This window comes from Cyprinus carpio, chromosome B10, assembly GCF_018340385.1.
Source record: "Cyprinus carpio isolate SPL01 chromosome B10, ASM1834038v1, whole genome shotgun sequence".
NCBI lineage: Eukaryota > Metazoa > Chordata > Actinopteri > Cypriniformes > Cyprinidae > Cyprinus > Cyprinus carpio.
In genome coordinates this window covers 18,263,129-18,286,615 of record NC_056606.1, presented here as the reverse complement: position 1 = coordinate 18,286,615, position 23,487 = coordinate 18,263,129, and the positions used below count along the sequence as shown (strand labels likewise).

The 23,487-nt window shown below is 35.2% G+C and overlaps 1 protein-coding gene across 1 annotated transcript in view; it reads right to left on the bottom strand.

Moving 5' to 3' along the window:
- dscama (Down syndrome cell adhesion molecule a) overlaps positions 1-23,487 on the bottom strand; it is a 77,499-nt gene that overhangs the window by 46,542 nt on the left and 7,470 nt on the right. The window contains 2 exon segments of the mRNA XM_042733014.1: positions 17,039-17,185; positions 18,341-18,658. Coding sequence (XP_042588948.1) covers positions 17,039-17,185; positions 18,341-18,658 — 465 coding nt within the window.

Sequence of the window (23,487 nt, the reverse complement as noted above, 5' to 3'; positions counted from 1 at the left end):
GATACCATACGTTTGCCATTGAAACAAATCAAACAATACAATCAATACAAACTGGCACATATTCCCACAATACATTTCCCTAACCAATAAGCATAAAACACCAACTACTACATATTTTACTTCATATGGTTATATACAGTAGACCTCACATCCACTCAGCTCACTTAAATGCTATAAACACGTGTCAAACGCACTTCCTCAGTCCCAAACATCATCTTACAAGACTTTTTTTTAACTGATTCCCATCACAATCTTGACTAAACCTAAACTTTTAGGATGACCTTTCAGTCCAGGTGATTTATATCTCCACACAACAAAAAAAACTAGCTAAACAAGCTAAATAAACATTTAAAGCTACATAGGTTAGGAGACTGATTAATTCACTTGGTCTAAGAACAGCAGTAGCACAAAAGCAAAATATAAGTCCTCTTTTGAGACCAAATTATACAAAATAAAAGGGGGGGCAGAGAAAGACCCAGGCGTTTAATAAAGCCTAATCATGCAAATAAGTGAGCCTTAGTTTGATCAGTGTCTTTATCAGAGAGAGATGGAATGCAATTAACATGGCTGTAAAAAGCATCATTTGTCAGAGAGTGAGATGTTGACAGAAGCTGCTGTTGTCAGGGTAACGCAATCCATCTTGTTATCCTACACACACACACACACACACACACACACACACACACACACACACTCCTGTATGCTCTCTACATCTGAAGAGGACTGATCTTCAATCCAGCTGCTCATACAAACATTCAAAGAGTCTGTTACAGTACAGCACCAGTTTAAATCAACAGATCTACTGTAAACTCAATCAATATGATTGCTGCATATCAGTGCAACATTATTATTCAGGACAAATTAATTAAGAATCTTCTGACAATTTATAAATATTCTTAAAGAAAATGTGAGTGGTTCTTTGGCATGCAAAATTCACAACTGTGACTGTGCTGTTTGTCTGTTTACTATATATATATATATATATATATATATATATATATATATATATATATATATATATATATATATATATATATATATATATATATAGTAAACAGACAAATATATATATATATATATATATATTTATTTATTTATTTATACACACACACACACACACAACAACACACACACACACACACACACACACACACACACACATATATTTACCCGATTTTTTTTACACCATGACACAATGCTGTTGTGGTCATTTACTGTATTAAAAATAACAAAACACATGATTAACTTCCCAGCAGTTTGAGGTTTGATTTTTGCATCCCATCCCAGTGATTATTAGCAGCTAATAGGAAATTCATCCAGCTGAGTCAGAGAACACATCTGTCAGAGAGAGAATCTGGATTAAATATTCAAACAAGCTTAACTCTTAAAGGGATCATGAGCTGTATTTTTTTTTATTAATTTATAATCCTCTCTGAGGGTCACTTATAATGTTACTATGATTTTACATAAAAAAACAAAACAAACAAAAAAAAACATAATTTAGAAGTAATAGGCTATTTTATATCCTGTTTCTGAGCCTCTCTGCAGAACGGATGTTTTTATAGGTGAGCACATTCAAGACAAGTAAACACCCACTGCTATGATTGGCTAACAGTTTTGCTTATTAAAATGACAGATGGACAGTATATATCAAACAGTCTGGAACAGACATTGCAATAGTGGTAAAAGCAAATTTACTCACATTTAGGTGTTGCCACATTACTGTTGTATCCACTCTAGTTAGACTCAGCACTGGATCATACTGTTTTAAAATTAATCCATGGTATGTAAAGCAAACAAACAAAGAGTGTTTCAATGATGCGATCTGCTCTTTGCTAATTTTACCTGTGTTTACAATAGATGCGAGTGGTGCAACGTGACCATAGACAACAGAACGGCACGGATGACACGACAAATCTCCGACAGTAAACCAATGTCCCGCTCTATTTCTGACATACAAGCATTCGCACCACTGACCTGAAAGAGAAACTGATCCGCGACATGATACATGACATCCAATCTAGATATGTTAGGGTCACAAGAAGGCAATTCAAAGACTATTTTTCACAACTTACACTACACAGTGTTTTGTAATCTTGTAATGTCATCTGTATGGTTCTGTTGATGAAGTAATCCTATGTTTGCTTCTCTCTAGTATTTCCTCTCCTCCTACTACAAGCGTGTATCAGTGGGCGGGGCTGAAGAGGCAGTGATGTAGAAGCAGGTGTTGATCTTCTCCTGCAGAGGCGGTGCTTAGCCACACTATTACATCATAAGGTGACACATTCCAAAACGAGTCGTTTTCTGAGCTTGGTTTCAATAAAAGTTGTGTTTAAACTAACAAGAAAGTTTTGAGTTTTGAAACATACAGGATGTTTTTTTAGTACATTGACTTGTTATGTCAAACGATCACAGGAAATATGACTTCTTAGTTCATGACCCCTTTAAAATCATTAACTTCTCAGCTGCGAAACGAACGATTGAAAACAGAAAGCTCCATTTGTCTGATATCTCTTCATTATGGATGAGAGGCACCATAATTCAAAGACATTAAATATTCAAGACTGAGTACGAGAGAGAGAGATAGAGAGAGTGATGAAAAAGGGTAGAACAAGACAAATGAAAGATAGATGGACAGATGAAAGCTTGCGACAGTAAGTGTGAGAGCATGTGTCCTTGCTGTTGCGCTCAGTTCATTAAACTCCAAGAAAAAAGAAAAAAATATTCTAAAAAAATCCTATAAAATCAAATCATGTGATAAATTAGATCCTATTAATCTTTTATAACACTGCTTACTGGGAAACAAGTTTCATTTACAGGGAGGAGTTGATGGCAATAAAACAAAACAGCTTTATGGACTAAAATTAAAACAAATAAACATGCTAGCCTTCTTTTGGAGGGGGGAAAAACATTTTCCTGTAGCTCAGCATGGCAGTAGCAACGACAAGGTCATGTGATCGATTTCTGGAAAAGGCAGACACTGATAAAATTGACTTTGAATGCACGGTAAGCTTTGGATAAAAGCACATTGCAAATGCAATGTAAATTAATAGATTTCCGCTCTGACACTCACACATTACAAGGAGCAGAATCTCTGTCAGCTTAAAGGAGCCAGCGGCCCTCAATGTGTTTTCTGTTAAAGGGATATTTGATGACCAGGTTTATTTGCAGATAATTTTTGTGCACCTCTATCTCTACTGGACTCAGTGGAGAGACAAAGTGTGATAACACCCTGTCAATTATGCTCAGGTTTTAATTGCTCCAGGGGGAAGTTTCCATCCCCTCATGACTGCTGCCAGGACTGCCATCCCCGTCAGAGTAAACACGAACAGACGGCTACGAGCATCTCGGGACTTCTGGACAACACTTCTGCATACAAAATGACTGACGATTTTCAACACAGACAAAGCAAGTAAATTGTTTTGTCCAGTTGTATTTTTGTACATAATTTATATATATATATATATATATATATATATATATATATATATATATATATATATATATATATATATAATGTATATTACAATTTATAATTTGTTGTATATAAATAATAAATGAAGATAAAGCAAGCTGTCTGTCTACACAAAACAGATAGCTTGCTTTATCTTTATTTATTATTTATTTGTTATTTATTTCCTTTTTTATATACAACAAATTATAAATTGGCCACTTGCTTTGTCTTTGTTATTTATTATTATTTAAAATTTATTATGAAATATTATCTATCATTTTTTATAGCAAACAATTTCTAAATATTTCAAAGAAATTTTGTGAGTTGAACTTTCCAATGCAAATCTCGCCATATTTAAAAAAAAAACCCCGAAATAAATAAATAAATAAATAAATAAAAACAGTTCACTTGCTTTGTCTTTGTTATTATTTATTATTATTTCTAATTTATTATTAAATACTGTTTATCATTTATTATAACAAACGATTTCTAAATATTTTAAAGAAAATGTGAGTTGAACTTTCCCATGAAAAATTCGCCACAGTGACACTCTAGTTGTGGTCATTTACTGTATGTATATATATACTGTATATATATTTGACTGAATCAAACTGACTACATTATATTAGAATTAACAAAATTTAAAGATCAGATCAAAAGGTCAAAGTAGAAAGCCCAATTAACCAGAAAATGTTAGCTTTATAGCAATACAAACATTTCATACGTCAGTTCTGCACTGCACATGATGAAAAGGATACAAAAATGTGGTATTAACCACATGACACTCCCTCTCTCTCTCTCTCTCTCTCTCTCTCTCAGGGTTAGTACGTAATGGTTTTTCTGTCAGCTGCTCCACCTGAACAATGTGCACTGAATGTTACCGTGGAGACCAACAATTACTCCATTACGCTTTTGTGGAGATGACATTGTTCTTTTAGCTCTCTACATCTTCCCTTGAAAAGCCACGTTTGCCCTCATGCAAAAATGAGTGAAAGTTTCCAAGAACATGCATTACATAAATCATCTAATTACACATCCTTTGGTTTATGCTGTTGGACACTGCAACATGCATCTTCGTAATTTAAGCGAACAATGCCTTAATTTCTGTGCATTTTTGATGCAAATTTTACCTCTCGTCCCAACCACAGCTGCTGCTATCTGAAGTAATTAGCCCCTGGCTACAGTTTAATTGCCTGTCAGCACATGCAGTAAAATGCAGGTTAAACGCCCAGGTGCCAAAAGGCTCTGTTTCCTCTGTGGCTGCCACCCGCAGCGCTGTGATGCACAAGACAGCTTGTGCTCGTGCGCCAGACAGACAGTATAAAGAGCGAGACGCTCTTTTGCGGAATACAGCTGTCCTGTGAAGCTTGCAAATTTGCAGAAGTCGGGTTGTCATGTCTGATACACCCACTTTCTACCCAGAATACCCCCCACCACCTCCACAGCCTCTCTCGAGCAAAACCGTGATTCTTTCTCTTTCCTTGACAGCTGTTCTTATTCCGGCTATGTACTGAACAAAAAAAGAGCTTTTAGCTATTTCAGAGACGGTTTGCATTCTATCTGACTCTTCACTACGAGACGTATCGGTCTCTTTAGGTTGTGATGTGACAGGCGAGGGGAAGGTGAGTCGGTAACGATGGCAACCAGCGGAGTGACTCGTAGGCTGTGACATTAGCGGGTGGAGACGGCGGGTTGGGGGGCGGTGGGATTGCTGGAGGCAGATCAGAGCAATGTGTCACTGGGCTACAGCACCAAGACATTCTCCCCATCTCCTCCTTGCAGTAATAAGCTCTGAGAAAGAGAAAATAATCCCTTTTTAGGGTCCTGCCTCTGAGGACATCGAGCCCCCAGCCTTGCATGTCTTACTCAAAATTCATACGACTAAACATTCGGAGTAAAATTTTGTACGCATTATACATGTTATACATGGAGCTTTTTTGATGGACTCAGCCATTTGAAATCGGACAGCACAGACCTGTGTGCTACAAGAAGCCCTTGGCATGTTTTTCGCCACATTAAGATGGCGCTGTGGGGAAAATTTTAAATAAAAAAGACAACTGCAATGGTTTAATTAGTAGTGGCTATTAAGGCAAAGATCACTATCACTATACACATACTACCCAGCTAACACAGAACATTCTGGCAAGGTTCTTTCAAAGTTATAAACAACATTCTTCCAGTAATGATAATAGGTCTAATGCTCTTAAAGGGGACACTGGATGCAAAATTCACTTTTACATGGTGTTTCTATATAAATGTGTTTTAGCAGTGTGTGGACACAACCACCCTACAATGAAAAAATCCATTCACTCCTTTTTTTAAACCCCCAAAAATCGTCTTATCAAGCGTTTTGATTTTCTGAGCAGTATGATGTCAGCGACTGCTGACGGACTGTCCTGTATTAGCATATCTTCACCCTCAACAAGTTGTACGCTGTCCACCATTTTCTCTGTGCTCAAGCAGCTCTAGTGATATGTCTTGTAAAGTGATGCAGGTGTTTTGTAGTTGGATGTAAATGTGAACATAAGGCTGGTTTCACACCGAAAGCGTAAGCGGGGCATGAGCAGCGCATATTTTTTTTGGTGTGCATGTTAGCAAATGAGTGCATTCACACCGGGAGAAGCAGCAGCACCCGAGCGTCAAGCAGGAGCATTGCATGAGCAGTACTGACGGAATGGTTTCAGTGCTAAGTCCATTTTTGCTGCTCAAACCTTCAAGACTTGAAACTTTCAAGACTTTTTCAAGACTTTTATAAGTTTATAACTGGCCAACTTCTTAAAAAAAATTATAGTTGTCTTTGTAAAGAAATATGTAGCTTTGGAGCTGCTGCTGTGATGCTGTACAAATGCTTCCAGTGTGAATACACTCAAAAAAAGAATGATCAAGCACTTGATTTAAATTAATACTCCAAAAAAAAATTCACACAAAAAATATTTGGTTTTTGTTGGGAATGAATTCTCCAGAACCATAATTGTGCAAAAGATCAGACTCACAAGACCATACTTGCATGCCAAGAAGACATAAGGCTACTGTCCAGACTTTTGGTGAATAACGAATTAATCATATGACTTGATTTTATATTTTATGACATGATTTTTGTCGTATGACTTGTGATATAGCATGTAAGCCATATGGGCCACTTTTCATATGATGATACTTTTGAAGCTTGAAAGCTCAGCACATTCTTGTAAAAAATGTTTTTTTTTTTTTTTTTTTTTGAAAGCCTTACAGGTTTGGAACGACGTGTGTATACATATGTCCTGTATAAAAATTATAGTAAATATTTGATATTATTTAAAGTTACTATTTAAACTACACAATTTGCACTATTTATATAGTACACTGAAAATACACAAACAAATGACAAATTACAAATCTAAAATAACAAAAAATATAGCACATTGATAATAGTAAAATAAATAAATAAATAGAGCTGAGCTCAGGGTGTCATTTATCCTGTTTGTATACACACAAACGCAGATGAGAGAAACAATTTATACCTCTCAGATCTGAACTGTTAGTCAACAGGAGTTTCTCACAGGTGTCTGCGGAGGATCAATGAGCTAGTAACATCTCCCAGAGATCAATCTAAGAAGCAGACGTGGCATGATCAGAACAGTTTTCCACATTATGCAGAGCAAACTGACAGATCTTTGATCGCGACAACAGACGGCACAAAAAAGAAGCTTCCCTGCTCCTCTCCGTAACTGCTTTCATGTCTGGTGAGGTTCTGGTGCTCTGGGCATATGGTGCCTGGATCTCCTGTGATGACAAGTGACAGGTTAACAGAGCCGCCCGTGGGGGGCGCCGCACTGCGGCGGGGGGAGAAGGTGGGCTGTGAGTTTGCTAAACACTCCCATCTGTTCATATCCTGAGGCGCTACTGTATCATCTTATGCAGATGAACTTGTGCGGGAGGCACGTTAGCACACATTCAGCAGAGTTAGGAAAGCAGCTACTAGGTTCAGCATCTGCCTTCTATCAAAAAAACCAATGCTAATTAAACAAATCTAAGCACAAACATGTAACAATTAGGAAAAACAATTATTCTTTAACCACAGGTTAAAGTGTTGAAAACCAAGGTAGCACCTGACAAGCGTTTTGTTGAACTAGCAGCCTAAACAGTTTAAGAAAGAGCTGAGACTTTCAGTTAGCTTTAGCAACAATGCTAATAACTAACTGTTTATTCTATAATATATATATATATATATATATATATATATATATATATATATATATATATATATATATATATATATATATATAAAGGATCCAAAAATTGACTTCCTCTGTTAAACAAAATCACCATTATTACTTTTGTTTACACAATGTTAATGTTCTTTGGTAGCATAAAGTGAAAAACAGTAGTTAAAGGGCTTCAATACAGATTAAATGTTACTTATAGTACATAAACAGAAATCCACAGTGGATAAATTCAGTTCATTTATCGGTATTATTGTGGAGTTTTATTTTTTTTTTTAAAGCAGATGTCTTATCCTGTGGAAAATCTGCAAAAAATAGTCAGATTAGAGGATTGAGAACATTGAAACACATGTTATTTTAAGATCGGCTGATACACAGAGAGCATGATCTCTATAATCCTATAGTATGTAACTAGATTCACGTATTATATTTGCTTTGGCTCAGAGACAAGTTTAAAATAAACCTAAGAAGCTTTTGGGGGAACAAAAAATTGCTGTAATTCATATAAAATCCTCAAATCCATGTAAAACTGATGTAATTACTTCACTAATATGCTCCGCAAGTTATGGATGCATGGGTTAACTGAGGATGATGATGATGATGATGATGATGATAATAAGAGTATTTTATCCTGATTGAGCTGATTTATATCACACACTGATGGTTTAAAGAGTATATGCACCTATCATAATTACTACCACAAACCTCTTTGATAAGACATTGCAAATAAATGTTAAAAATATGCACCTATCATAATTACTACCACAAACCTCTTCGATAAAACTATTAACCCTCACACCAAATACACATTAAAACAGCAATTCCACAAAACAACAAAATAAACATTTCTTAACCCTCTAAAATTTGCACCCTTCACAATGACCACAAATCAGAATTACGAAACTTCTGTACACTCTTAAAAACATATGGTCTAAAAATTCAATTAAAAATCATAAAAAAAACAACACAATTAACATATCTAAAAAAAACAACATAGGGGTTTTCACAGCATAAAAGAACCACTTCAAGGAACATTTCTTGAAAGAACCACATTTTTCTTAGATTGAAAAAAAACTTTTTCAACTGTAAAGAATGTTTTGTGCATCGGAAATGTCCTATGGAAATTAAATATTCATTATTAAACCATCAATACTAAACCATAAATACCAATAAATATCCAAAATTTTATAATAAAAACATATAATATCAAACACAACAACTCAATTGCAACAACAAATCGAGTCACACTACTCCACAGCAGACAGATTATCCGCCACAGCAGAAAAACAATCCTTAAGAAAACCTTTCAACAGGCCGTCTATCCAAACAACAGGCCGCCTCACTAAACCACTTCAGCTCAGCGGAGAATCCTGACAGGTCACCAAAAACCAAATATTTGCTTTTAAGCTTCTGGCCGCTTTAATTCATTTGTTTTCGTCTCTGCGTTAATTCTGTTCATCTCCATATGCCAGGCGGATTACCGCACACCAACAGATCTGCTGTCTGGAAGCGGACACTTTAATTACTCCGCGTGGCCCCTGCCTGTGTGGCCCTGGATTGCATCCCAGGGGTCCATTTTTCAACCTACTTATAATACAAATAGCATCAACATTACAGAGAGGAACTATACGCAGTGCCATCTTTATCTCCAAAGACAGAGCAAGGATAAAACGAAAGCTGGTTTTAAATGATTGTAGATTAAAAGATTTCCTTCATTTTAAACTAAACCATGCACATTCTCTTATTCAGGACTGTTAATGATTTGAGTTGAAATGAGCTTTTCTACATTATTTCCTCAAGACTGTAATGAAACAAAGTCACAAAAACTATATATTATTATTTTATAAACATATATCTTCTAATTCAGTTTTAACATCTATTTAAGAGAACATCAGCTTCTTTCTTCAAACAGCAGACTTTTTTTTCTTAATCATATTAGAGAAATATCAGCTTCTTTGAAAATTCAAACAGCAAAATTTTAAATACTTTTTTTTCTTAATCAAAGGTGGGGAGGAAAGTAGGCCTCGTGGTTTCCAGAAATGTGGAAGTGCTCACTTGTGATTTGTACTGTAGCTCATTATGTATTTATATGTTGTTGTTGTTATTACTGTTGGTGTTTATTTGGGAGGTAACTGTAACAGTGTGGTGTTGTTTAGTGTGTGTTGAACGCCTTGGGATGCAAGGCAAATTTTGCAATAAAAGTGAAATTGAATTGAAATAATATAAGAATAAATAAAATACATAATTATAATATTTTTTATTACAATAGTGTGTTACAATAGGAGTAATGAAAATTAAAAAAGGGAGGGGGTGAATCATAATACCCATGTAAAAAATCCTACTTTCTAGTATCCAAAACATCCCTTGTTGGTAAAATGTCTTCCTCTTTTCCACTAAATCTTCTATTTCAAAGGTCAGCATGTTAAGGTCACCCCTCCCCCAAAAACACCCGACTTCCACTCATCTGTCCATCTAATCTGCCGAGACCCATCTGCTCAGTGCACCCCACACAGAAGAGAAGAGGACAGCCATGACAACAATAACACAAGCTGTTTGAAGAGTGCACCCATCACTCATCAACCAGTGTTTGTCTGAAGTCTAGATGCTGACTCGCTCAAAACCTGACCTCAACCACAGGTGCACAGTCACAGCACAATTTATACATCAAAACATCCATTCTAAATGACAAAGTGACAAAAACGATACATTTCAAACTTAAAGTTCCATATACACCAAATATATATATTTTCATTTAATTTTATATTAATTTAATAATATTTTTAATAAGTTAATAATATCTATTAAATCAATGAATTAAATTGAAAATAATACAAAATAAATATGTAATGTATATCGATATAAATGGATCAGTCTACGATGATGATCCTTTTAGGCACTCAATGTTTTTGGGGAACATGGCCCTGACTGATTACATAGAAACAGGTTATTATTAGCCAAACTGCACCTGTTCATTATATCCCGGAAGATAATACAGAACTCACATGTGGTTTCATCTGACACACAGTGTCTCAAAAACAACTTGAGCCCAAAAAAACAACAACAACAAAAAAAACTTAAAACCAATACTCAGATGAGAATGCATTTATACATTGTAACACATTTTAACAAGTGCAGCATCTGGGGTTAGTCATTCATAAATAATTCACCATATGTTTACAATGCTCATATCAGGACTCATATCTGTGTAAAGAAACTGGTGTCTGGTGCCAGTGATGATTCAACAAGACACACTGCAAAAATGTTGTCTTGTGGGCCAGTATAATAATAATAATAATAATATTATTATTATTATTATTATTATTATTATTATTATTATTATCCATACATACATTCTTTAAACCACTTATACTCTAGTCTAGGGTTGTGGGAATGATTGGTATTAATAATAATAATAATAATAATAATAATTTTTATTATTATTATTATTATTATTATTATTATTATTATTGTATTTGGAAAGTTTATTTAAATTTTTAAATTGTAATATATATATCATTTTCAGAGAATATAATTAGAATTTTTTTTTTACCACATTGGGAAAAATTGTTTCTGTACGCACAAAAATTGGTTAGCCTTATGCTCAAATTCAAGTATAATATAAGAGCTATATATATATATATATATATATATATATTATATATATATATATATATATATATATATATATATATATAATTTTATTTTATTCACTATATTTGTACATTGTACATAAGCTATGAATTCATGAACAACATATCTGTTGCAAACATATCATGTTTTATGCACATCTATCTATTACAATATGTCAATGAAGAAAAATTATTCTATCCTTCCCCCCCCCAAAAAAACCCCAAATTCACCACATTAAATAAACAGCATGTTTGAGCAAAACTTGTCTGCGCAGTCACACAGAAGATGGCTGCTCACGGTCACATGATTTGGCCTCCATTTTGGAGTTTGCATGTTTGAGCAGTTGCACTAGCGGCAAAGCTTTACAGCGGGAGGAAGAGAGACAGCAGGCCTGAAACCTCAGAGCGCCAGAGAAAGGATGAAACATACTTACAAACAGAGTGAGTAATAACTGTTAAGAGAACAGGGCTTATCTTCTCCGCACAGATAATATGAAGCTCTAAATTAGATGAAACACAACCCCCGCCCCCCTTTTTTGTTATTTTGTTCAATTTCTCAATTCAACAAACCAAAAAAAAAAAAAAAAAAAGATCCTAATAACAACAAACCGAATACAAATATAAAAAACATGCAAGCCAACAACCAACCATTTACCTGCATAGCTAGCAGCGGAAAAACCTAGCAACAACATTTCTATTTAGTAAGAAATATGGAAGTTTTATCCTTATCCAAAAATACGTTTCTGTCTTATGCTATTCGTAATTTGGTCATGAAACCCTCCTTGATACTGAGTAGACTGACCTTGCTGATAAAAACACCTACAACCACCGTAAGGTAATTAGCAAGTCTGCAGTGGACATTTAATAATGCAGTGAACTTCTAATAAAACAGTGAGTAAACACACATCAAATGCGAACAGTACGGTTAAACACTACAACAGCTACAAGTCGCTGTTAGCCAATAGCTTTGTTTGTTTTCAAATAGACTGTTGCAGTGTTGCCACGCAAACAACCTTAAGCATTTTACTCTTCCTTTACCAAACATTTCACCCTACTCACAAACATTTCAAAGATTATCATAAAAGCGCCTGCCAGGTTTTTCCCCCTTTCTCTCTGTAAACAATAGCAGGGAAGCGGTGTGTTAGGGGGCTGTGGGCATGAGCACAATGAATGCTGAACAAACGTCGCCACCATTCAAACACACTGCGGCAGCTGTCCGCTGACGATAAGGGCTCATGGACACACTCCTCAAGAGTGATTAGCTGCTGCAGTGGGGAAACTGATTTGCAGATGCAGGATACAGAATAAGGAGACAAAGGTCAAATGAGGAATATGACATCATCATAATCAGCCAGATTGGGGGACAATTCTTACATTCCAATTTAGGTCTTTAGGGAAGCAAAATGTTATTTTTATGACGTGTTTTCTAAGCTGGATATGATCCAGTCTGAGGCTGGGGTTTAATCATCTATGTGGGAAGAAATGTAATCAACACCAGCATACGATGTGAGCAATTTAACAAAGATTAAACTGAAATTTAAATGAGAATAGACTGGATTCAACATAATATCTTTCAAAATACCAAAAATAAAATAAAATGGTTTCCACCATTTCTTCCGATTCAAAACACTACGAAAACTTAAAAAGTGATTCTTTCTTTCCCACTAAAACATTAAACAAAAACACTAAACCTAAGTAAATATATGAATAAATTTGTAGTAATTTGCCCATAGAACAGACCTTCCTGAAAACTCTCCTCTAGATTCCTGAAAACTTCTAGATGTGAATTCTATAATGCTACAGGATAAAATTACCCTAATAGCATGTATACTTATACTGTACATGTGTTATATATGTACACACGTGAACACTAACAATATACACACTTAAAAGGCATATGAAACCCAATTTAAAACCCAAATTTTCAAAACTCAAATTATCCTACCACATCTTATACTAACAATACACTTAGTAACAAAACAAATAACTTAAGAAAGTTAAAACGGTCCATTTTGAATTCACATTGACCATAACAGTTTATGAATTACCATTTCATGAAGAACCATTTCTTAAACAACAACGAATATCGACCATCAGTCCACTGTTCATAAATATTTGAACAATCAGTATTAACATAATCCATAATAATCAAGAAATCATACCAAACTCCTTACAATCACTTTAATCTGATACCTGAGAAACCAGTGAACACTGAGAACCGCACACATGCATCTCTCCCTCCGTGTACCCATAATTCTCTCTGGCACCCGCAGCATGATAAATGCACACCGATATTGATTTTCTTCCTCTCCTTTTCAGAGTATCCCTTTTATTTATCTGGCTAAGCCCCGCTCGTCTCTGTCAGAGAGAAAAAGACGCAGGGATTCGGAGAGGGTTGGGAATTCTGCTCACTGAGCATTGATGTACAGAAAAGGTTTTTAAACAGTTTGGATGGAGAGAGCATCACTCACCACCCCAGAGCCACTTTCTCTCCGGTTTGCCTGTTTACACATGCTGTCCTCAGCGGGCTGGTTGACCCATTTTTCTCTGGATAACAATACCTCAACCAATCACAGGGAAAACCGAGGACAAGAGTCCCCAATCCTGCTTGTCATACACAGAAACACGGACTGCAGAGGAGAGAGCTCAGCCTCACCCAGCTTGGAGTTTTCACCAGAAAAAAGCCGCAGTGGGACCAGTTAAAAACATTAGCGCTCCTCTAAGATCCTTCTGAATACTATGCAACCTTTCTCCTTCGTTTTCAAACATATCTATGCATTAGAATGGTCAACTTTGTGTTCTGCTTTCCATATTTGTCAAAATGTAGGAATGTATTGATTGCTTTCAGCCCCACTGGCTAAGCGATCTCAAAATATTGAGCATTTATGAAGCAGATTAGCGCTAATTAATCTATTCATTACTGCTGGGCTTTGTTAGATTCACTCTATTAAATGGGTTAAATGCATGCTACACCCCATGTTGGGCAGTAAATGTGATTTTCAGTGAATGGTCAGTTTGCTGCTCAATGGATTGCAAAATGTCAACTACACAACTGGAAAACATGGAAAGGAAAATCTTCGGCATACCACCAGCTTGACACACAATAAGGCCTGAGGTGGGATTTGCTCACTCGGACTGACTGACAGTCTTTACGACATTTAGTCTACGTTAATTCATATAAGCTTCTCTGAGTAAGAAGGTAGAATGCATTTTTATAAGTTCGCCAAATCTGTCTGCACCAAAATGCGTTTGCTCACTGCGGAATATGAGCAGGGTGGAACCAGTAAGAGAGGAAAAAACAGAACAGAAAGGGTCTGTATCGCTGGCGCTCTCTCTCTCTCTCTCTTTAGTGGTTGTTCTGGCCAGAGGTCTCAGTGCGAGGCATGTGTGTGGAATGCTAAGGACTCTCTAAAGTGCCTGTAGCGGTTTGTTCTGTGTGCATAACACAGCCGCCTGCAACCAGATCTTCCCAGAATCCCCTGCGACTAAAACACCTGTGCAATACCAAATAATACTGCATGTACTTCAGCCACGAAACCAGAGTTAATGGTGCTTGCTAAGGCAAAGTTCACTGGTAGTATTGCCCATAATTTGTGTTTTTCACTATCTCTAACCATCAAAGTGTAATTTATCTTACACTTTTTATGCTATGGACTTGGATAACTCAAATCTTCTATTTAAATGAGGACTAATGCATCATTGATCAGACTTTCATTGTTTACCTTATACACAATAAAATGGCAGAAATTGATAAAAAGTGCCAAATTGCAAATATTTAAAATATAAAAGATTTCTATTTTGAATAAATGCTGTTATTTGTAACTTTTTATTATTCAGAGAATCCTGAAGTATGAAATGTTCCACAAAAAAAAATTAAGCAGCGCAACTGTTTGTTTCTAACATTGAAAATAAATCAGATATTAGAATGATTTCTAAAGGATCATGTGACACTGAAGGCTGGAGTAATGACTGATGAAAATGCAGCTTTGCATAACAGGAATAAATTATCATGTAAAGCATATTAAAATATAAAACCATTATTTAAAATGCAATAATTTTAACAATTTTACAGTTTTTTTTTCTGTATTTTTGATCAAATAAATGCAGCCTTGATGAGCATAAAAAACGTTTTTAAAAAACATTAAAATCTTACTGATCCCAAACTAGTACAATTCTAAGATTTGAAAACAAAAACCTTTCACTACCCGATGGAGTCCAAATGCACTAGACAGCAATACAGATAGAAATTAATATTTTATAACAAAAAAAGTATACAGCAGCTTCACTTTTCTTTATGTGAGATCACATTGAAAGCTTATTTATTTATAGAATATAGCAGAAGAATAGGTTTTAGAAGATTTTAGAGGGGCCATTAACAAATGTACATCACACACACAGATTCCTTCAAAATGCCCTAGACAGCGTGTGTGGAAAGGTGAAAGTGTTCCACACGCAGTGAACTGTGTTTAAACTGTTGTTTGCAGGAATATTGCTTCACCTATGAAATATTTAGCACTGAAAAAAGGCGCAGACAAGTGGTAAGCTAATGTTTTGTGACAGCCACTATTAAATGACAGACATCTGTCAGATTCATTGCACACTTTCTCTGTTCTACACTGACATAGACCCGTCTTGGGTTCCGACATTCTTATAGGAATATAATGTGCACACAAAACGAGAAATATCATAAGAATTTAAAACTTTAAAAAATATAAAGACTGTACAGTAGTTTAGGCTGCAGGCGATAATTTGTCACATTACTCTCTGAAGATGAATAAAAGATTCATATATCTCATTGGTGTCTTTTACCTGAACAGAAAAACACGACACATCTATGGAAAATGTCCCCACTTGCTCCCAAGTCTAAATGACTTTTGATTCTTTATTGAATTTGTTAAATGCCCCATAAAATGAGCCAACAGCCCTGAGGGAAGGAAACAGTTGTGTAGACGAGTGTTCCATTTAGCTGATACAGATTTTCAAAACCGCGCTGCCTCTGGAAGGGAAGTAGGTCAGTTCAGTGGATCTCAGTGACACGACTGCCACCGTCCACTTCTTCAGGATTAGACAGCCGTGAGCCGAGAGAGGAGCTCTTTATAAGAGCGTTACTGTGACAGCATGCCAAGTTAGAGACTAATAAATCTCACGTTGTCAGCAACAGGACAAGAAACAACTTAAAGATGTGGATGTGTTTTAAAGAGCAGGCATGGGGTTGTTAAACTGATGGAAAACCAAAAAAAAGGACTGTAATTGGTTAAAATTTGCTTAGGAAGATCAAAACGGCACCGGGCGTGTGTTTAAAAATCACACAAAGTTAAGTAATAGTTGACCTTAAAATGTTGTAATTTACTCATCCTCATGCCGCAAATCTGTTTCACTTTCTTTCTTGTGTGGATCACATAAAATTTTGAAAAATATCCAGGCCAACATGATGAAAGTAGGACTGGATCTGTGAAGGTCCACAAAAGCACCATGAAAGTATCATAAAAAGGTTTATATGACTCATGCACTATATTCCAAGTCTTTTGAAGCCATACAATATCTTTGAGTGAATGCAACATCAAATCAAATGGCAGCATTGACGTCAATGACATTTGAGTCCCCATTTGCTTTCATTATGGATACAAGTGGTTTATGCAAATGGTTTGGATCAACATGAGATGACATTGGTGAACTGTTCCTTTAAAGTAACATAAAATTGCATCTTAACAAGTTCAAGCACAAAATATGCATACAAGCCTCCAGTGTCCTACCTGAGACGAGTGGTACGGTGTCTCTCTCCCATGACACAACAGTGATGTAGTTCTCCACTGAGGAAGGAATAATGCACTTGAAGACCGCTACACTTCCTCTCATCGCGGTCTGGTCCGCCACACGGACCGTATAGGGCTCTCGTAAGACTAGAGAGAAAGAGTTTGTGTTGATTAATACTTTAATATATCATTGGTTGAAAAAAAAAATGGAGTGCAATAATATGTAGTGTTTTTAACACTTTCTTCTAGCTTAATATAAAGACAAGTAGTCTTTCACCAAAAAAGTAAACATCTATGGCACTAGTAAAACACTGTTTTATTTCTTTGAGAATCCGACTAGCCCAGCATAGCAACACTGGCTCAGCCAATGATGTGAGTTTGGGGTGTTTGACTGACCAATGACAGATGGTACAAGTGAAACCTGTCTGAAAACAGTCATTAGTTTTGCAGTTTGGTTTAATGACACTAGTGGTGCAGAAATTATACACTTTTGGCCTTTTAAAAAAAGATAAAGTTACCTGAGAAGCATTTATAAATGTGAATGTTCAATTTCATTTAGATGTTACTTAGTGCAGTTAGGGGAAGGAACATTCTCATTCTAGAGAGAATCTGAAATTACAAAAATACATCAATACATTTATTTTCCTGGAAAGACTGTAAATTCAAATATTTAAAATCTGAATTAATAAAAATTCAAAGAAAATAAACAACCATAACAAACAAACAAAAACAAAATACAAACAATATAAAAAATAAATATGAAACAATTAAAACACACACACAAACTTAAAGTTAAGAATAAAAAAATCAAAAATCAAAAAATGTCTCATAGATTATTTTTATTTGCATCTATTTGATTTCATTTAAATAACCAATTCAAAGTGCTTAAAATCAGCACAAATCTGTTTATAGTGAAAACAATTACATTTATTCATTTAAATTTTTTTGAACATAGTTAAAATATTGCTAGCTGTGAAAAAAAGCAATGTTTAGGTAGTTCAAATGTAAGATATTGGAAACAATTTGGATTTATTGATGCTAAATATAAAAACCTGGTTAGTGTGTGTTTAAAATGAATGCAGTTTATTAGTACAATTACAGAAATGTTACCTGTTTCATTTATGTATGACTCACAAATATGGATAACATTAAGTTTATTAGTTTTAGTATTTATGTTATATGTTTATGTTAAAACTGTAAAATACACATAAAAAAATATATAAATAACTTTAAATCATAAAAAAATATATAAACATCATAAAACAATCTTCCAAAAATCTGTAAATATCTTTAACCACTCACCGGCCTTAATATGAACATCTTGGCTTCTAATTTTCCCTGAAGGATTTTCCGCTGTGCAATAGTAAGTGTTGTCGTGGATCACTTTGCTAAAGCTGGACGGAGGAAAGTGGAAGATCTGGAGAGTGCCGTTTGGATGGACATGGCGGATCCCTGGGACATTGTAGCTCTCCTCGCCGGTGGCCAGATACCAGCGCAGGGTAGCGGGTGGCACCGCTGCTGCAGGACAGGGAACCAGAGTCCCCGTGGTGCTGGCGAACACTACCTCTTGCAGAGATGCATTGACAAAATACAAGCTGGAATGTAGGTCTTCACTGAGAACTGCAGGAGACAGGAGAGGATGCGTGGTTAGTGTTTCATCACAACACAACACTCTTTCTCTCTGTATGAAAGAACTAACAGCTTGTTTGTCACAGCTGGTCTACACATCTCCAGGGACAAATTACTTTAACAGCTCATAAATATATTAAAACAGTTAGTCTTGGCACTTTTTAGTCACTGCTCCATTAGATTCAGGGGATCAGAACCAAGAAACACAAACACACCCAAAACTATAACTTACAAAATTACACAAATTCACTAATCTCTAAAATAAAACCTGAAAAAAATGTAACTAAAATAAATAAATCAATACAAAACTTTCAAATAAAACTGGCATAGATTGTACTGGAAATGTAGCCAGGCATGGCCAAATTCAGCTACATTTCCCCACTGGGACTTTTAAAAGAGATTATTTAATTTAAAGAATGACTCCTGAACCTTGTTTTAATGAAACCACATCATTTCTCATGTATTTTAATACTTTATATTAATTCATTACATTTTTAATGGCCATTGGCAATGTTGCAACACAGTTATGCCAGTAAATCCCTTTTGAATTTAAATGGATTTGTTCACTTATAACTTACATTTACAGATGGACATACAGGGCAGGAAAACCAATTTCAGTGCCCTGGGGTATTTTATAGATAATGGAGCTCAGTTTTGGGCCATGAAAAAGCTCCTATATAAAAAAACAAAAAAAAAAAAAAAAAACACAAACCCACAAACTAACAACACAATTCCCCAACATAAAAAAAAACAAACAAAATTAAACACAAACCCATCAGAATGAGCAGACAAAAAAAGGACAATAGAAAGTCAAGCTATTTCGTTGTGGTCAAAATCTACTCTCAATCATAGGACACGTTCATGCCCCAACATCCTTTTTAAAGGTCAGAGAGTTAATAGAGATACATACAGTATCAAAATATTTTCATATTTTATATTCATTCAACTTTTTTTTTTCAATTTATCAGTCTGCATTTAGCACATACATCTCAACATTTAACATAAAACTGACAATCCAACTTTTTTTTTTCACACAAAACAAAAGGTCTGTCGATAATCCAGAGCAAAGAATCAGTAAAGGATCAAAAGAACTTTGGGTCTTAAGAAGAATCATTAAATATTAAAAGACTTTATGTCAATACTGAGATTATACAGTGATACCCTGAAGCATTTTAACAGATATTTTATGCACTGTCTACCGCTGTATATAACTCCCTAAAAACATTATTATTACTATTAGTCAAGATCAATAATAATAATAATAATAAATGTAAATATTCTGATTTATTTCATCTAATATTTCTCATAAATACTTTTTATGTAATAGTATTTATTAAATATCTCTATATGTGACCCTGGACCATTAAACCAGTCAAGTTGTTCAAATGAAGTCCTTACTTAGCAATTCATATTACTAATGAAAAATTAAGTTTTGATATATTTATGGTAGAAAATTTACAAAATGGAATATGAAACATCTGATCTTTACTTAATATTAGGCTACTTATTAATATAATTGTTGGCGATAATTTTGACCCATACAATGCATTGCAAATATTATTTACATCATTACAAATATAACCATCCTACTTATGATTAGTTTTGTGCTCCAGGGTCACATATATTTGAAATAAGTCAAGATAAAGAATAATGAAAATAAACCAATTAGGTGAACATTTTAAATGTTCTAATTTATTTTATGTAATATTAAATACATTTTACAATAGTATTTATTAAATATATATATTTATTATATCTTTTTACCTCTATCTAATAAAAAAATCATAATATATGCATGCAGCTATACCAAAAAGATCTGCACTATAAAACAGTCCATTCCCTCACACACAAGAGGACGACATAAAGAAGCCAGCAGCTGTTATCCAGACATGATGCATGTGGCTTAGCACCTCAGACATCATGCAGTAAAGCTTGTGCGTGGATTCAAGCACTGATGGACTCTTCATCTTTAAAAATCTGCATGGTCAGCATCTGTTAATCTGATTCAAATTCAGATAGTAAAACGCAGCACATGCTTAGTGACGCCGTCAGAATCATTCTGCTCTCAATTATCTAAACGATAGGAGCGACCAGACACGACTCCTCAAATATGAATTGAATGAATTTATAATTAATCTGGCTTTTTCAGAAAGCACTGCAGGCTGTTTGATTAACAGCGATTCTTATCTTCCTGAAATAACGGGCAGAGCGCTTTCTTTGTTGCTGCTTGTTTCTGTCTTTCAGAGGCGATCATTGTAAATCCCCGCTGAGAGAGTGTCTAACGCGCTGTCCCTCTGTGGCTCTGTCTGGGGTTGACTCAGGGTGATATTTATGGGGTGAACATGTGACAGCTCAAGGGCAGAGACCATTTTAAAGTCAAACTGATCTTGGGGCAGGGTGGACAGACGAGCTCACGTTTTGCTTTAACAGTCTACACAATTACAATGAAGGTCCGGCTAACATTTAACAATGTATATAATAAAAATTTCAAATAAAATATTGGCATTTAAATGAGACTATTTTAGAAATATTCACTATTTAAATAATAAATGATCAGTAATGGGTAGTTTCACACAGGTGAACATTTTAAATGTACACACACACACACACACACACACACACACAATGTCAAATAAATATATCTATATAAATATATATGTATATATTAGGCTAGAAACACACACATGATTTAAAAACTAGACAAAAATTATAGCAATAAAAGTAAAATACATATTTTCAAAGTAACTTTAAAAAGTAAATATTATTATTTAATATAACTTAATTCACCTCAGTGCATTAAATGTCACCAAAAAGTAATTTAAAAAATTAAGTTAAGCTTTTTAAGGCAAAATCAAAAAATTTCATATTTTACAGTAGTTAAAACACTTTAAAAGTGGCTTTTTTAAACGTCAGTGTTACATTTGACTATGGTTTTACCATAGTACTAAGTCTAAAATCCGCAGCCATAATACCCTGATATTTTTTCATTTTAAACCAGCAAATTTTGAATATTTTAATGATATATTGCCTCTGTATAATTCAGAAAAAAATACATATGGAACCTGTCAAAAATTGAGTACATAATGTAGCAATAGCTTACGATTTTTTGTAAGTAAAACATGCTGCGTCGTTCTATTCTAAACCTGCATATTTAGCAAAATTAATCATTTTCAGACAGATTAAATATTTTTGTGATGAATTTGTGTATAATTCATAAAAATAAACAAATTTCGAAATGTATGCACAGGTTTAAAGGGACCAGTTTTCTAAATTCAATGATGTGTTAGAATGTCTTTAAACGGTGCAAAGCATAAAATCGGCAGCTCTCTGAGGATGAAATCTTGGCTCTGGTGTGGGTGGATGGGTCACTCTTTTGGCTGCAGGCCGACTGTGTCTGCGCTGCTGTCTGTGCAGCAGATAGAAGGGTTGTTTCCCCCCCACAGGCTGCGGAACCTTGACAGAACGTCACGGGCTCAAGGTAATTAAGGCAGAGAGTGCAGGGGAGCCCGGAACAGCAGCCGGGAGAGTCAGAATTCCAGTCCCTGCCCCGGGGGTACAGCGGGCCTGGCATCAGGGAGCTGTAGCAGAGCACCGCAATTTAACCAGCTTGCAATTTGCTCTCATAAATATTAAGCACAACCCAGCCGTGTCTGGGTTAATAGACCCCCACTCACTGCCGATATGTAAAGCCAAAGAAACCCCCAGATGCTGAGGAAAGGGTGAGAGCGGGAGCAGCGCGAGTCCCACCGGAAAAGCGAAGTTTCTTGTGTTTTTTTTCCCCTCATCTCTTAAGTGAGATGATTTGAATATCATCTGAATAATGTCAGAGCAAACATTCGTTTAGAGCCTCCCTGGTGGTGAGAAGGAGATCAAACGGCCTCCGTGGATCTACATCAATTACGAGAGCTGACGCCACTGATGTCTGAATCTGAAGCGCCGCTGACTCGGATGATGAGGGAACGCGAGGCAGAGCTAAAAGTGTCGCGGCTGTCACGCTGGGCTGATGTCCCCTCGTCTTCCAGAGACAAGTGTCCTACAACAACTCATACTGATCGCGTATTCTCAGCTAGAACAAATCCATGCTATGTATACATAATTAAATAACTAATCAAATGATTGCTTTAATGAAAAAATTATATAATTTAATATACTGTAATATATCATTTATAATACGTACACTGTAAAAAAAAAAAAAAAAAATGAAGTTGAAGTTGTAAATAAAACTGATTATTGGAGTACATTTTATAAGAAATAGAGTACATTTACATGACCGTTAAAAATTATTTGTCAAAACAATCCTTTCACATGGATCTGCAAAAATGCAGTATTATTTATGCCAAACCAATAGCTGGCAATGTCATTTTGTAAAGAAACACTATGCTTCTGTGCACAAACCTGTAGACTGAACACATAATGTCACCATTTTCACAAATTCACGTTTTTGTAGCTTACACAGAAACAATTATGGCATGGTTTTCAAAAACATACACATTGAAACACATTTTCAAAAAACGAATGGGTAGAACTTATAAAATGTTTTTCATTTGTGTAAATGCCCCCTCAGTCTTTCTACTTAAAATTTCACATTTACTTCAATGTGTTACTTGCCACATCTTTGTAATTATGAAATGTATTTCTGAGTGAAAAGTCCATTCTACACCAGTTGTCCTTCCATATTGGGAAAACAGCACAAAATGTTGATGACTCATCCTGCATTACACAGATATTTGTCCAATCAAATCCCTTCTAGAATGTCCCTCCCCCTACACTCTTGAAAACAAAGGTTCTAAAAGGGTTTTTCGTAGTGATGCCATAGGCCC